The sequence below is a fragment of the Drosophila simulans genome, chromosome 3L (genome assembly GCF_016746395.2).
Source record: "Drosophila simulans strain w501 chromosome 3L, Prin_Dsim_3.1, whole genome shotgun sequence".
Taxonomy (NCBI): domain Eukaryota; kingdom Metazoa; phylum Arthropoda; class Insecta; order Diptera; family Drosophilidae; genus Drosophila; species Drosophila simulans.
In genome coordinates, this window is record NC_052522.2 from 7,678,519 (window position 1) to 7,695,098 (window position 16,580).

General features: G+C 37.1%; 1 protein-coding gene across 13 annotated transcripts in view; it reads right to left on the minus strand.

Moving 5' to 3' along the window:
- Positions 1-1,573: 1,573 nt before the first annotated feature.
- The window catches only part of LOC6737181 (hepatic leukemia factor), a 54,207-nt gene continuing 39,200 nt past the window's right edge, over positions 1,574-16,580 (minus strand). For 3 of the 13 annotated variants that reach the window (XM_016170005.3, XM_016170001.3, XM_016169995.3), the window contains exons 2-6: positions 9,245-9,286; positions 7,361-7,515; positions 6,730-6,955; positions 5,768-6,009; positions 1,574-5,698 (exon numbers count right to left, since the gene is read on the minus strand). In XM_016170005.3, coding sequence (XP_016030879.1) covers positions 5,612-5,698; positions 5,768-6,009; positions 6,730-6,955; positions 7,361-7,515; positions 9,245-9,286 — 752 coding nt within the window. In that variant the 3' untranslated portion in view covers positions 1,574-5,611. Of the gene's footprint in view, positions 5,699-5,767; positions 6,010-6,729; positions 6,956-7,360; positions 7,516-9,244; positions 9,287-14,907; positions 16,556-16,580 lie in introns of those variants that run through there. The other 10 variants (XM_016170007.3, XM_016169998.3, XM_016170000.3 and 7 more) reach the window with 7 other exon arrangements.

Sequence of the window (16,580 nt, forward strand, 5' to 3'; positions counted from 1 at the left end):
CCAACCGCGTCTCTCTTTCCCTCCCCCTCCACTTCCCGTCTTTCTCTTTTGGCTCCGCTTGGCTTGTATTTCAAGCTCAAGTTCAACGTTGTCTGTTAGCGGTTGCCTGCATACTACCAGTTTTCATGCTGCTGCTGCTGCTGCGTTTCCATTAACATTTTGAGTGGCCGTTGTTGTTAACTCATTTTTCGCTTTCGTAAGTCTTGGCCAGTATAAAAATATGCGGGGCGGGCGAGTGGAGTCCGCTTGTGTTTGAGCATTGCTCGCATTTATTGCAACATTTCCCCATAGGGAAGTAATCGAATTGCTTCGCCGCAGGTCTGGGTCTGGTTTAAACCTGCATTCAAAAAAAATTAAGCTTGAAAGTTTACAGATTAAAACATATTAAAATTAACAAAATGTATATATATTCAATTTCTGAATTGAGTTTCTAAATGATCTTTCATTTTTTAGCAAATAACGTTATCTTAGTATTACCATTTAGTTTAATACCATGTACAATTATATAATTAAATTTCGACTGTGTACCGGTTATACAGCTCCCATTTCTCAAATAGTTGGCGTTGCTTTTGTTGTTCATCAACGGAAATTAGCTGCGAGTTTCATGTTTGAAATGTTTATTTTGTAAGCAATATATGAGGAAATTAGTTTCAGTTTTTTTTTTGGTTTATTATGTTTTTTGCATAATAGTGTATATCACCGATTTGGGCTTTGGTTCAGCTGAGTTTGAAATAGGTGTGTGAAGCTGACAAACAAACCATTTCTTTTTTTCGTTGTTTTAGTAAATGTTAATTGAAGTCGGGCGAGTTTCGTTTGTTGTCAAGTGGAGGTGAGAATTGGTCTTATGATTGGAATCCATGGAAGTTTTTCGACAGACAAAATGTTGAATGGTATATATTGTTTAACGGTAGAATGCGCATTTTATCCAAACTTGAAGTTTGTCATTTTTATTGGTTCTTCTGTTTCCGGCAGCTTTATTCAGCGACATGTCAACTGCACCCAACAGCTTATCTCATATCCAGTTACCATTTTCAGATCCTCTGTCCACTCACCAATTATGCAATCAACTTGACCTCCAGTTCCTCAAAACTGTGTATTCCAGCTGCTTTGAAGGCCAACCACTCTGTTTTGGCATTGCTGCCCCAAAGTTGGCTATTCGTTGAGAGGAAAAATCTCGCCTAATGGTATACCATAAAATCCACAGAAAAATGAAACAGTTTTTATGATTTTTTTTTTGCATTTATCGTTTCAAAATTTGTATCTAAACCTTTATTGTTTGTTCTTTCTTGCAGTTTTCGTAAAACATAATTTTTCGCCTTGCCTTAATCTCACTTCTTATTTCTTGAAGTTCCTACTAATTAAATTCAGTTTCTATTACGAAATCAAAGACCATAACAGAAACGTAACTTTTCTCATTCGGTTAACAAAATCTACAAAAACTTATACAGAATGTTGTGGAACTTAATATGAATTAAGTTGAGTGTAAAATAATTAACAAATGACTTGACTTTAGGTAGTAAATTATAGCTAATATCTGCAGCATTTCGAGCACTTCTGTTGGAGTTTCTTTAGGTTTTCTCTTTTGTTTTTTTTTTTTTTAGATTTATTTTGGTTTTGTATATATATCTAGGTACATGTTAGTGTCCTTGCTTAGGCTTTCATCTTTACGTTTTAGCTTAAATTTGGTTTTCATTCGTATTCATTTTGTGTTTTGCATGCTGCCAACAACAATTAGGCTGAGTTTCTTGTGGATTTCTTTTAGCATTGCTCTAATGCCTTAAGCTGATCTTTTACTAAGTGTTTTGAGTACCAAATGAAGTTTTCTTGCCCTTTCTTAGGCTTTAAGTTATGCTTTGATCTAGCTTTCGTTTTCGTCCTCAACTTAAGCTATGGTAGCCTTGTGTTATTTATGAATTTACCTTCAGCTTTTTACGCTTTTCACATATAAAATTATTTGCATTTCGTTTCATTTTGCAAAATTCTCAAAATATAAGTAAAGGCTCTAAAACGCTTTAAGGTCTTTTTTAGTTTTTGGTTTTATTTAATTAATTTAGCTTGATTTTTTGCAACAACTAACAATTTTTGTTTTTTTTGTTTCATCTTTTTTTTATCTTACTACATTTAAATATTTTTATTTGTGGATTTTTTCGGGGGCTTTTTATTGATTTTAAAATTCAACAACATTTTCGTCTTTAATAATATGTAAGAATATATTTTTATGTATATATATGTATATAAGTTATGTATATGTGTATAATATTATGTATATATTAGCATTTAATATGTTTCGCATTGCCATTCGATTCGCGCCGCCACTTCCGTTTCCGCTACGCTCCCATTTTTTTAAACTCTTACTCACTAAAAACACTCAGCTCTTGCCCGTTACTTACTTACTTAAGTTATCGCTTTGCTAATTTCTCGTTTTTGTTTGTTTTCTGCTTTGCACTGCAACAATTTGTGTCTTTAGTTACTATTTTTAACCCTGCCTAACGATCGCCTTCCCTTGCCCGTTTGCTATGTAGTTGAGTGTACTATATGCATACAACTAATATCTGTATAAGATAGATATAAAAATCATCAACTACGAATTTATCTACAAAAGTTATTCGCTTGTTTGTTTGTTTTTCCTTGCAGCATGCGTAATTCATTTAACTAATTCTTGTTGTATATAATAAATATATATTAATGCTTATTGTATATTTAACATAATTTCGTTAGTTTTTCAATTTTTATAATTAAACGTTTCATACTTTTCAGTTTTATCGTCTTTTGTTGTTGCTACAAAGTCTACATTTTGTTACGGAACATTCTTATTCGAAAATCTGGGTTTTCTTTTTACTCAAACTCAAGAGAAAATATTTAAACGTCTACACAAACCTGTTGCCTAAACTTTCAACAAATACTATTTGCCCTTGAAAAGTTTGCTTTCTTTTGGCCTGGCTAAATCCGCGCCCGAAAGTAGACTATAGAATTCGCATCCTCCCCTTTTTGGATGCGTGAGTGTGTGTGGGGTGTGTATGTTTGTGTGTCAGCCAAACTAATTTTCAAATATCTTAGTTCAGTTAAGAGTTTTTATTCTGTTTGGTTTTTTATTCAACAATTCTCTACATAAACCAAAAAATTGTCTACAAAAATTCATCTACAAACTACGGAAAACAATAGTTGTTAAAAATATACAAAACTACGCTTAACCAAAGTTGTGTGAGGGGAGGTCTACTGCTCGTTCAATTGATGGCCTGGCAAATGAAATAAGCAAAATATCGCCTTAATATGTTTTCACCTCTACGCGCAATTTATATTACTTAGGTATAAATATTTTTATATAAATATAACATGATTTTTGCTTTACTTCTGGTTTGTTGTACAAATATGTAGCAATTGCTTGAATCTGCTTAGTCGTATAGTCCGCTATTTGAGTTATCCATAAGTGTTAAGTTTATCGTATATACTTGTGTGAATTCATTCAACAACCGAAGCTCAAAAAATTTCATTTTGCAAAATGACACCCAACTTTTTTCATATGTTTTTTTTTTTCCATTAGGTTAATTGTGGGATTCTTTATTCAATTTTAAAGTTATTTTGTGGTTGTTTTCTCTAGGTGGTCTCATAGCAGTGCAAAAGGCTTCAGGGTTAGATTTTAGATTTTTTGGGATTCGTTTTAATAAACATAAAAAAACAGGGATTGGCTAAATATCTATATTGCTATATTACTGATTACTATATAATCTTTGTAGTTATTGCGTCTATCGTTAGGGTTAGTTTCGATTTCGGTTACGGCTTTAGGTTTATTTCTTTAACTCTGTCTTGAGATCCATGTATGGTTTTCATTATATATTTACTACGATGAGCTATGTGGCGAGGGGATGGGCATCTGTGGGGGGTGTTGTGGGTGGATAGATAGAAAATAAACGAGTTTTCAATAGTTAAAAGCAACGCTTAGACTTTTATTATTACACACAAATCGTTTTTTGCTTTCTCACTTTTTCGTTACGCTCATTCTCCTTTTTCGATCTTTACTTTTGTGGTTCTTCTTTCAGTTTTTTGTTGGTTTTGCACATTTTTCCATAGAATAAATAAAACTTATTGAAATTTGTTTAGAAGGAGTGCTTAATGGACTTATTTATCTCTCTACGCTTTTGTTTATAGCTTCCATATTGTTTGCTGAATATAAAATATAAATTTTGCTCTCGGTCGGTAAGTTTTTTTCCGGTTTCATATATTTTCTTAAATTTCTATATAATTGTATGCAGGTAAATGTAACTCAAATGTATAACAAATAATAATAATTAATAAACTTAACTAACGAAAATAGTTGTTGTTTAAAGTAACATAATTGTATGGTATTATGTAAAAATGTTTTGTTTTTAAATTGTTTGTTTAAGATCTTGCAAATCACACCAAAAGAAATAGTTTTTCTTGTAATAAAAGTTAAACGAATAAAATGTTTACAACTAAAAGGAAAAATGTGAAAATTTGTAGAGTGATAGCATGGTATGAAGGGTTTTTCGTGGATGGTCTGTGTGTATGTAGTTCTTAGTAGGAAGTAAGAAAACTAGTTCTCTCGCTTTAACCAGCTGACTATGTCTGGGTTAGTTTTGGGTTGGTTATTTTAGTATCAAGAAATCAACAACGAAAACTATTTCACTTCTAGTTTTTCATTTCTGTCTGTCCACCGTCTGTCTCTGTCCGTATGTTTTTAATTTTTTTTTGGGGTTTTCTGATATTTTTTCATTAGGTTTTTATAAAAATCATAGCTCACTTAAACTAAACAGCTGCCAAGTGCCCGGCAACTGAGGAGGGAAGTTCTTTGCTCATCTCTAAATGGTTTTCTCTTAGCGTTCCTTTAATTTTCTCTTTTTTTTTTGGGTTTTCATTTTGCAATTTTTTATACATGTTTTCTTTTGCATTTTATGGTAATTCCTCTCTCGAGTTAATTTGAAAAAAGGCAACGAAATTATTTACAATATGATTTGTTGTGTGCTTGTGGATTTCCGTTCACTATTAGCTTAAGAAAAACTTAATCGAACAACTAATTACAAAGAATAATAAAAACTAAAGTAAAAGGGGGAAAACAATAGCAAAAGAAGTCGAAGAAGAGAAGTTTTTTTGCGTAAAACTAGGCTAGACAACTATTAAACAATTTAAAAGATAACAATTCTACGTCTGTGTTTTTTAGGATTCCCATTGCGCTCGGAAGTATGCTACTTTAAAGGCAAAAAGCTTCGGCTGCAGAGCTTTTCAACGCTCTGCTCTCGTGAGACTTTCTTTTTTGGCTACTCTAAAAAATGTTTTTAGTTTCCATTCGGTCGGTTTCTCCTCCTCGGTGTTTAGTTAATTTGCTTTTAGTTTTTAGCATAAAATAAATATTAAAGCGGAGCACGACGCCGTGAGGGGTTCTTGTGTATGTGTGGGTGTGTGTTTGCTTACTAATTATATTTTTGCATATACATATTTAGATACAATATGTACTTTATAGTGTAGGTTTCATGTCTGCTGTACTAAACATTATTAGTAGTTTTATCATAGTTATGATTATTGTTATTTTATCAATAGTTATTATTATTTAATTGTTGTGGTGTCCTCAGGCCAAGTCACAAAATTGTATTTATCATTACACATCTTGGAATTTCGATAGACGTGCACGCAAGTCCATGTTCTCCTGTTTCAACTGCTCCACCTCCTGATGTAATGTTGCATTCTGCGCGAAATAAATTTGGATTAGTTTGATATAGGGATTAATTTGGGGGGCTTTGGGCGGAGGACTCACTTCCTTCTCCAAGTAGCGTGCCCGCATCGCAATCTGGTTCTCCTTCTGGCGCCGGGCATCGCGGGAGCGCTTGGCGGCAATGTTGTTCTTCCGGCGACGTGCCCAGTACTTGTCGTCCTTGAGCTCATCTGGAACGAATTGCTTGCGTGACTTTTTGATCATCGGCTGCGGCTTGAGCTCCTCGTCGGAGAAGGCTCTGGTTCGCGGATCAAAGTCACGGCCCGAGGAGGCGAACGAAAATGCTGGAATATCAAATACTAAATGTTAACAATGGCTCACAGACTGTTTCGTGCTAAATTGACATCGTAAAATCAAGAACCGCTATACGAAAATCCAACAAATTGATGGTAACTCATTGAGAATTGAATGAAATTCGAATTGAATTGAAATTTAAGGATTTGCACAAATTGGAATGGGAATCATTGAGTGAAAGCCTTGCGGGCCTTCGGTTGGTGTCTCTTTAACATTTAGCATTTGATAAGACATTTGTGGGTAACTTAAATTAATTTATATAATTCAGTTATAATTTAAGTTAGAAGCAATGTCCATTCCATTTGTGTTGAAATAATTTAATTTACAAAAGTCAATAAAGTTTAGATCGTATACTTGTGTTCATAAAAACTGCATTATTGATTTGATAAAGCACCTGATAGTGATTTGATAACGTAATGTTATCATCTACTTCGATACTTTAAAATGATTGTGATTAAAGTAGCTTTAAGTTGTATCAATATATTACAAACGTATATTTGTATTTATAATTACAAGTACTTCAGCTTTACAAAAGTAACATATTAAATTTACCGATTATTTCGATCTCGATTTCGGAAATCGATTGTTCTCGACAGCTCGAAACTGTGACTGACGATCTCAATAGACATTACATGTGATAATGGTTTGTTTTACGATCTCAATTGACTTTTTATCGATGTATCTATAGCGCGATAGCTAGCTATACTCACTTGACTCGGCCGGCGATGGCGGATTTAGCGTGTCCGGACTGATGCAGTCGGATGGCGAGGGCGACCGCTCTCGCTTTGTGGTTATGTGGCCAAGACCAAGAGACAGACCCGCTGCGTGGCCCAGGGAATCGGACCGGTGGCCCAGACCACTGGAGTGGCCCAGATGCGTGCCGGGCAGGCCATCAGGTATGTTGTTCTCCGACAGGAACTCGTCTAGGTCGGCATACTAAAAGGTTGAATGCGAAATAGGCAATGAGCAACTGGACACCAATGTGAGGAGCAGATATTTCCTTGAGGTTAGTCACACGATCTGAGCTCTGATGATGAGAATACAATTCTCGCACTAAGTAAGCAATCGATAACATTCAAGTTAACTGTTTCACCGTGTGTTTTGTCATGACTGTACTTGTGGTTTGTGTGTTTTTTAGGCTGTTTCCACTAAGTGCATTAGTTTTTGACTCAAAAAGTGAATTCAATAGTATAATTCACATAACTATTAAAATACTTTCTAATGCGCTAGTGAAATCAGCCTTGTCGTGTAAAATTTTGAGCTTTGTGTGTAATTTTGACCTTTGGAACATTGTATAAAAAGACGCAGCCACTACGCAGCGATGATAGATATGATACTAACTTGTGTTACCTTGAGGTCGGCATCATAGGGCAGGGTCTTGTCCCACAGATTTGGGCCGAGAAACGCTGTTTGCGCCTCAACATTCCAGATGTCGCCCTCCTCCTTGTATTTGTCATCTGGGCAGATGATTTCTTTGCTATTCGATGTGGATTTGCCTGCAACAGAATGGTGGACAATTAGTCAGGGCCATAGCTGATTAGATAGTGTGTTATAAATATGGCAAGTTAAGGGCTTGATATCTTATCCCAATACTTGGAAGTGGGTCAAGTACTCTATATTTCTATATTATATAAACCATTCGAATTCTTTGGGAATAGCATGGGAACCACACGTATAGCTGAAACAATTTCCGCGAATTTCCGCATGCAGCTTTTGGCCATAAAAACGGGTTACAGCCAAACAAAACGAAGCAAAGACACAAAACCAACAAACAAACAAATCACACACACACACAGACAGACACAAAGCAAACAACGGCAAGAGGAAGCAGCGGACAGACAGCATACGAAAAGCGAAAGTGAAATTTTTACTACACAGCTTTCAAACTGATTTTTATCGCTTCCAGCTGAGAGAAAAAAAATGTTAAATAAACTTAAAACACTCAGAGATGGTTAAAAGCTCTTAGCCCTATTGTAGCGAAGTTGAGTGAGTGATTTTTTTCGAAGCTGCGCATGCGCAGCTGAGCATGATCTTTCTCCGCTCCGCGCTTCTTTGCTGTGATTTCTTTCACGAAACCCGTTTGCTGGCCACAGACAGTAAAAGAAACCAGTTGCCGTCTTTGGTTTCTTCGGCTCGCAATAGTTTCCGCTTTCTTATTCACTCTCACTTTCATTTGCCAATGCTTTTTTCTTGATTTTTTTTCCTTATTTTTTCTGGATTTTACAGTTGTTGCTACTGCCGCTTTTTGCATTACGGACTATTGCGAAATTTTATGCCATTTTGCGGCTTGGCTTGCCTCTTTCTTTCCTCGACTTCTTCGGCGCCAAACACACACATTTCTGGTCTGTGCCATGAAGTAATATCTTTTCTTTTTCGATGTGCTCACCAAAGCGTAAGTGAAATGCTCAAGTGTCTGTGAAGTAATATCGGCTGCTTTGGTGAAAATGGGGACTTGCAAATCAAGCCAAATGCATTGGCCCACGGGGCGTATGGGTAACGTATTTATGAGCATCTTTTCCTCTTTAATTGGATACTGTTGTTTTGTGCTATCCAATTTTTCGGAAAAGATTTATGCACGAAACCAATGATTTGTAAATGCATTTTAGATAATTTAATTATGTCTTACAATAGTTTTTTACAAATCGAAAACAATTAAAATAATGTAAAGCGGTAATTGATGAACACAAAACGCGTTGGGTAAATGCGAAATTGTTAACATAAGGTAAAAACCAATCATTAAAGTAAATATAATTGGTGAAATAAATTATTTATGAGCTATGTTTATAGAGCTTTAAAAACTAACATTCCATCTACGAATTTTTGTAGGAAGCTAAAAAAAATATATATTTATCAGTAAAGCTTAATGATTTGATATTAACATAATGTAAATTTCACCAGCTTTCTTAAGCAATTAAGACTTTACAATATATGTGAAATATTATTTTATATTTTAATTTTGCGCAACGTAGGCAAAATTTTTTACTTTTAAATTAAAACACAAAAGAAAAACAGATCAATCATCGTGCCCCGAGAAACAATAAAAATTCTCAATCAAATATTATACACAATAAGCGCACAAAACTCATTCAAAAAACAGTAGGAACAAACTTTCGCATGGCAATTAAACAAACAAAAACAAAAGATACAAAAAGTTTGTATCCAAGACACAAAAGTATTATAAAGATTAAACAAACTATAAACAACAAAAGACAAAAACCAAATTACCGTTTGATTTGCAAATGAAACCCAAAAATGGAGATTTCCTGCCTGTAAAACAGAAGAAACGGAAAAGAAAGATAGTAGAAAAGAAATACAATATTGATTCTTTCACAAAAGAAAAAACAATTAAATGCAGCTAAAACAAATACATGAAAGACACAAAACTAATGGCACAACAAATAACAAAAAAGCGCGTGCAAATGTGATGTAGCATATTTCGTTATAATTTTAATTTGCGACGAACAACAAGAAGGATGTAAATTCGATTCCTTGCAAAAGGTACTTTTACTTTTATTTCATTGTCTTCGAACCGAATTTATATCTTTTTTCGGTTCACTTTCACTGTCATCAACATTGTTGATTTGTGTGCTGAACAGCAGGAATCTTGTCTTTCGGTTTATTTTTAGAAGCGAACCCAAAAACAGGAATTCAACTTAATCTTCTCTTGTTTCTGTTTCAGTTTCGGTTTCGGTTTCAGTTTCTCTTGCCATTTTTTAAGTGGGTCAGCGATTTTTTTTCTGTGTCATCTCTCTGGGAGCCCTCGCACCTTTTATTTTATTTCATTTTACCATTTTCGGTTGGCTCGACCAAAGAAATTTCTCATTTTTGGTAATTAAAATAATTTGCATAATTTTCGTGCCATTTTAGTGTGTATTTCACTTTCATTAGAAAGGGAGAGAGATGAAGAGAGAGAGTTCTCCGTTTTTGGGCCTACGACAACAAATTTATTGTTTCTCTGGTGAAACGCGATCACACACTTCCAGTTCTCTTTTTTGGTCAAAGTTTTTTATGGACCTAATAACAATATTATGCTTATTACTGGGCATATTATTTTTCTGTAAATTGTTGCCTCTGTGGTCTTTGTTGTGTTAATGGTTGGCCACAATTTTTAGTGGACCATGGTCGGTCGGTTGGTGGGTTTTTCAGATATGTATAAATTTTTGTTTCTTTTTTCGGGAACTAAACTTTCACTTTTTGTTTCGTTTTTTTCGGGCTTTAGTATGAAACAGCGCTAATTTCGGTTGCTCGGCGGTTTTAGTGACTGTGATTTTGATCAAGTGCAAGTCGACAAGGAAGTGGTGATCAAGTGGAAGGAAGTATGCAGCTTGATGACACTTAACAGCATTAATTTAATGAATAAGATTTGGTGGCATTAAGTGATTATAAAATACTGGGCTTATAGTTTCAACAAGAAAGTGGAAATGATTTTTATAGTTTATTTCTTAAGTTACACTGGCATTTGATTTTATAGTATATATAATTCATCCTTTAACGGTTTGTTTTATAGTGAACATTTCCAACTTTTTTAGGCTTATCAAAGTATCCATTAATCCAATTAAAATTTCGATTCCCAGACACATCCGTCTCAACTGCCCGAAAACTCAATTTCCCCCTCGCCGCCCCTCGACAAGCGAAATGAAAGTGAGAGTGCTGGAAAAACGAGTCTCGAGCTCCCAATAAACTATCCCCAAAAAAAAGCAGGCAAAGAAACCAGTTTAAAATACGCAAAAGCAAATCGATTCAACTTCTGGGGGAAGAATTAAATCGGAGACGCTGCTGTGACGATATTGCGGAATATTTATGAAAATTAATTAATTCCACGCGAAAGTTTTAGATCGCCTGCATTACCATAAAAATAACAATAAAATCGATGCCATTTGCAAATTATTAAGTGTTATAAATATGCGTTGCCAAATTATGCAACTTTGTGCATTTTTCTTCTTTTTGAGCCGCCGACTGACACGTACATGCAACAACAACAACAACTGTCCGCCCCTTTCACCTGTCTTTCGCCATCTCTCTCTCACTCTCTAGCCATCTCTCTTCCGCTCTCTGTACTTTTAGTCATACGCTGCGCATGCGCAACGATGGCGCAACTGTGACGGCTTTTTTGTTGGTGTTTTTCATGGTGTTGTTATTACTGTTGTTGTTGTTGTTGCTGTTCGAGTTGTTGCTTTTGTTGCTGTTGCGCCTGAGTGCCTCGTCGTATTACATCGATTTATAAACTATATGTACATCGCACTCTTCTTTTATGGTTTGTTGCCATTGTTGTTGGGGAAGTTTCGCTGTTGTTGTTGTTGTTGTTGGTGAAGTGCAGAAAGTGTAACACTTTCGATTGTTGCGCTGTCTCTGTGTGTTTGCTCTGCTGCTTTTTAGTTGCTTTTGCTGCCTTTTTGTTGCTTTTGCTGCTGCGGCTTTGTATGCATTGCATTCATTCCGTATTTGCGCTCATTTGCATTGCTTTTTTTATTCCCTTTTTTAATGCCTTTTTACAGCTTTCTGTGTATTTGTTTTATACTGCTCTACCGCTCTTTTTTGTGTGAAATTAATTATTTGTGGGAAAATGTGATAGGCTTTGGATTTCCGGGTTGCTAGCACGAACCATTTGTTGCTAAGCGAATTGGACATAAACTATGCTCTGCTTACTCTTATATAATAGCATTAATTAATATGTTGTATCTCTAAATCGAAATGAATATCTCCAAAAACTTATCTAGGGTCTGTTTGTTCTTTGTTCTCTTACAAAATCAATTTAACATATTTGAGCTACAGTTTTATCTTCGAAATATTATTTATTTGTTAGCGTTACTTGTAAATATCAAATAAATTCTACAAAATCGTACTATGCTTCTTTAACAGTTGTAAGAGAACGGCGAAAGGCTTTCCACTTTTTGAATATCTTTCCAATTGTGCAAATTAATTTTCCCATATTTTTCAACGAAACAGTTTAAAAGCGATTTCCCTAACGGCAGGCCGCTTTCTTTGCGATTACGAAATGTAAAGAAAATTATGAAAGACAAACGAGTGGCGGAATATTTTGCAATAGTTTAATTGCCCGAGACTCGGGCGGCGAAAGTGAAAATCCGCAGACAGCGACACAATTTGCCACATACACAGTTTTTCCACTCAACCCATTAGCCCAATTTCAGTTCGAAAGAAAGCCGTGGCAGCAGCAGCCGAAGCAGTTAATTAGCAGAAATAAGGAAGCGAAACCGATAATCATACGTATCGTGTTGGCTCTATCAAATTATAGACTCATGCCATAAAGCGGCTGAAACACGAACGACCACAGACATCGAAACCCAAATAAAATTGCCTCAAATATGCAGAGCACGCTGCCTGGAAAAAAATACAACAAAAACGTAAGCAAAGGAGGCGTGGCTGGGCTGAAACGTAATCAAAACACAGTAAATTCAATCAAAGTGCTTCTGGTCTTTGTGCATTTTTCGTATTATTCGTGCTTTTTGCCTAACACGACGACGTGTGAACAGATTGCTCATACGCCGCATGGTACACGAGGCAAAAGCCACCGTTAAAGCCTCTCTTTCGGCCACTTTCACTGATTCAAGTTTCTCACCTGGCAGCGTCGCAGTAATTCGCACGTTTTACCGTTACCGCTTCGCGATTGCGCAACACCCAACACACACACACACGCGCACTGCTGCTGTGCGAGTGTCGGCCAAACACAAACACAGCCATAGCCACAATAAATTGGCAACAATCTTGCGTTTGGCCAAGACGAGTAGCCCGAGTGCTTTGATTGAAATAACTGTAATACGTTGCATTTTGGCAGGCCGCCTATCTGGGTGAGTGTGTGACGACGCCTCGTCGCTTGGCTTGGGGTTTCTAGGCCCCCTCCATTAGCCATTAGCCCCCCGCTCCGATTTTCGCCTTTTGGCATGTTTCAGGGGCGCAGTGAAGCCACGACGCTTCCCGCGCAGATAAACCAAACGAAAGGAAGTCATGAATGGCCAGATTGGAGGCGCCCCGAACGGGGCAAGTCAATTGAAATTGGAGGTGTTCGTGGTGGCTATGCTCGTGGCTTTGATAGAACCGTAGAAACTCGAGCAGGTAGAAAGATATTATTAAGGTGACAGAAAATTAAGTATTAAAGAATACCATGTTTCATGTACACCAAACTGTTTTGCAAGAAAAAACTTCCAATTAAATAGATTATTATTATAAAATGGTTGTATAAAACAGTTAATATTTAGATTCGATTTTTTATTTTATTATTTAGTAGATTTTTTTCTTTTGCCAATTTAGTTTGGTATACTATTTTCCCACGCCTAAATCGCCCTCCCAACCATTTGAATAACTTTTGCATATTAACACAAAAAAACCCCCGCCATTTATCTACACATTGTTTTTTGGCAACTTTCGAAATTGTATATTTTGATTAAGATAAAATTATATCCCACTCTGCAGAGCTGAACTGGAACCCTTCAACATATTTCTTCTCGTTTTTTGATTTTTTCTTTTGGCTTTCAGCTTGTCTGTCTCTCTGTTTTATTTCAAGAAGAGCCAAGCAGAGGCCACGAAAAAAAAAATTATCAAAAAACTACCAAAAGGCAAAGAAAGAAATGAATTTTAAAACTGCCGAAAAAGTGAAAGTTAATTTTTGGTGATGTTGCTAAGCCGGCAGAGCAGCTGGCTTGTAGTTGTTGCTCTTGCTAGTGGCGTCGGCGTTGTTGCTTCAATGTAAAATTTAAAAACGCATTTTTTTCGGCAGCCGCTAAAGAGCCGCGTATGAATTTGATATTGTTTGGCCACCCTGGACACCTATAAATTATGCGGCGCAATGTCAAACAGCAAGAGAAACAGTAAAAGTAAAATTACCCTTTTGTTGCCGCTTTATTTTTTGGCAGATCAACTTTGGGTGATAACAACAAAAGGCCAGCGACGAGACGAGAGTCAAGAAAAAGAGCCAAAAAGGCCGCGACAGTCGGCTTTTAAATACATCATAATAAAAACAAAAAAGTAGCGCCTGGAATATACAATATACACAAATATATATATATACATATATATGGAAAGCACCCAAAAGTCAGAAACGAAAGTTGTCTGGAAATGTCGCGTTCAACAAGTTGTTGCCGTATTTTGGCCCTTGCCGAGAGCATGGCCTAAAGTCGAAAGCAAAAGTGATTGTGAAATGCCAGCGACTCGGACTCGAAGAGCCCCAACCGAAAGGTTTGAAAGTTGAGCTACTACACTCGAGCCAACCTACCCCACGCGGAAATGTCAGCTGAACCCATACAGCAGCCCCCAAAAAATAAAACTAGAGAAAAAAAAAAAGGAGAAGAAAACACCGCCTGTCAGTCGTCATAAGCCATAGGCTCCCCAATTGGACGTACAGCCCCCAATCCCCCAGTTCCCATCCCCCTCCGCCGATCGATTTAAGCTGACTTTCACACTAAATCAGGGTCGTTTTCTGGGGGGGATGGGGGTGGCTGCCGTTGGGGTGCGAAAACTAGCCAGGCATACAATCAATTTGGCGAAATGCAACGGCAGAAACCGGGAAATAAACTTAACCCACGAAGGTCAAGAGCAATCAGCATTTCGAAGGGTATTAGTTATTCCATCAAGAGAACATGTTGTGGCAAAAGAAACATTTCAAATCCATTTCAAATTGATCAAATCTAATCAATCGTATTTAGTATTATATGTGCAGCTCTATAATATTAATCATCAAGAAAATTATATATTATATCATTTCTGGTTTTAAAGGAAACCACTTTTCCAACCCAAATAATAGTTATTTTATTAATATATTATTTTTATATATAAATATAATAGCTATCTGTTAAATATGTATGCATTTGCTAAACCGTTATTTCCCATAACATCGTTGTATTTGTTGTTTCTAGTTAATAAATGCTGATCCATACCGTTCAAGTAGTTGGCGTGTTGCTTCCACAATTGTTGCACCTGGAATTGTGTCCATCGATTGTTGTCATCGCCACCAACTGCATTGTTATTATTATTGTTGCTATTGCTGTTTGTATTATTATTGTTGTTGTTGTTTGTGTTGTTGTTGTTGCTGTTGTTGATTACACCCACCAGGCTGTTGACCAAACTATTCTCGTGCGCCTGCTGTTGTTGCGCCACCGCAGAGGCGGTGTTTACTGTGGGCGTGGCATTGTTGCTGGCCGCCAGATTGGCATTTGGTGTGGCTGGATTGTTGTTGTTATTATTATTATTATTGCTGTTGTTGTTGTTGTTGAGGGAGGCATGGTTATTGATAATTATATTGAGATTGTTGTGATTGAGTATGTTATTGTTATTATTATTGCTGTTGCTGCCGGGACTGCCGCCCGTGACGTTGTTGCTGCTGGCATGTTGCTGCTGTTGCTGTTGCTGTTGCAGGTTGTTGGCAGCCACAGCGACCACAGCAGCTGCTGCATTCACATTCACATGCGCCAGATGTTGCAGATGATGTTGCAGCAGTTGCGTGGGCGGCGGCAGCGTTCCACTTGCCACATTGTTTCCATTGCTCAGATTGTTGAGAAGCTGTTGTTGCTGTTGCTGCTGCTGGTGTTGCATGTTGCCGCGCAGCAGATTGTTGTTGCAGGCCACATTGAGATTCGAGTTGCTGGTGTTGCTGTTGTTGGCATTGTTGCCGCCACTGTTGCCGGCCAACAAGTGCGGCAGATTGTGCACCACTTGCAGTGGCAAGCTGCTCAGCGGTGGCAAGGCCGCCGTCTGCGACATGTTGCCGAGCAACTGTTGCTGCTGGTGTTGCTGCTGCTGCTGTTGCTGCTGCTGCTGTTGCACATTCTGCAGCAGTTGCAGCTGCTGTTGCTGATGCTGCATGCCATGTTGCTGCTGCTGCTGCTGTAGCGCCAGTGCTGGCGGTGGCATTTGATAGTCCATTCTCATTGCTGAGATCACAATTGGTTTCACTCCCGGCTCAATTCAATGTTATTTACTGCATGTATCACTTAGCTGGCCATGTGTGGCACAAACATGTTGCTGCTGCTGCTGCACTGGCGGTTGGCTTAATTAACAACAAATTGGAATTTAGAACCGAATAAAAGCTTTTATCGCACGTTGCTGCTGCTGTTGCGATCAGCGCAGCAACAACATCAAAAACAGAGAGCGAGCTTCACTTTGCTACTCAGAATTTGAGGCGAGTGCTTTGGCTCTGTTTTTGTTGCCTTTTTTTGCACTCGCAATTTTGCTATTGTTTGTTTTGTTTGCCTTTTTCTATTATTATTCGTTGTCAACTATTCCGTGTACTGAGTGTTGTTTTATTTAATTTTTTTCTTTTTTTTTTTGTATTTTTTTATCGCTGTGTGGGGCTGGGCCCGTTTGTTAAGGGGTTCAGTTCTCGCTGCCCACCGCTTTTGAATGAGAAAAGTTTGACCTTGAAGCGGCAGTAGAAAAAAGCAAAATAAACACCCAGCTAAATGTTTTCGCTATGCGTTTTTGCTATTTTTCAGACTGATCGTCGATCTTTTTTTCTGTGAGTCGACGCGAATTTTTATTGCAGAATTAATTTTTGTTTGTTCAGCGAATGTTTGGGTTGTTCCTCAGCAATTCGTATTGCTATTTGATGTTG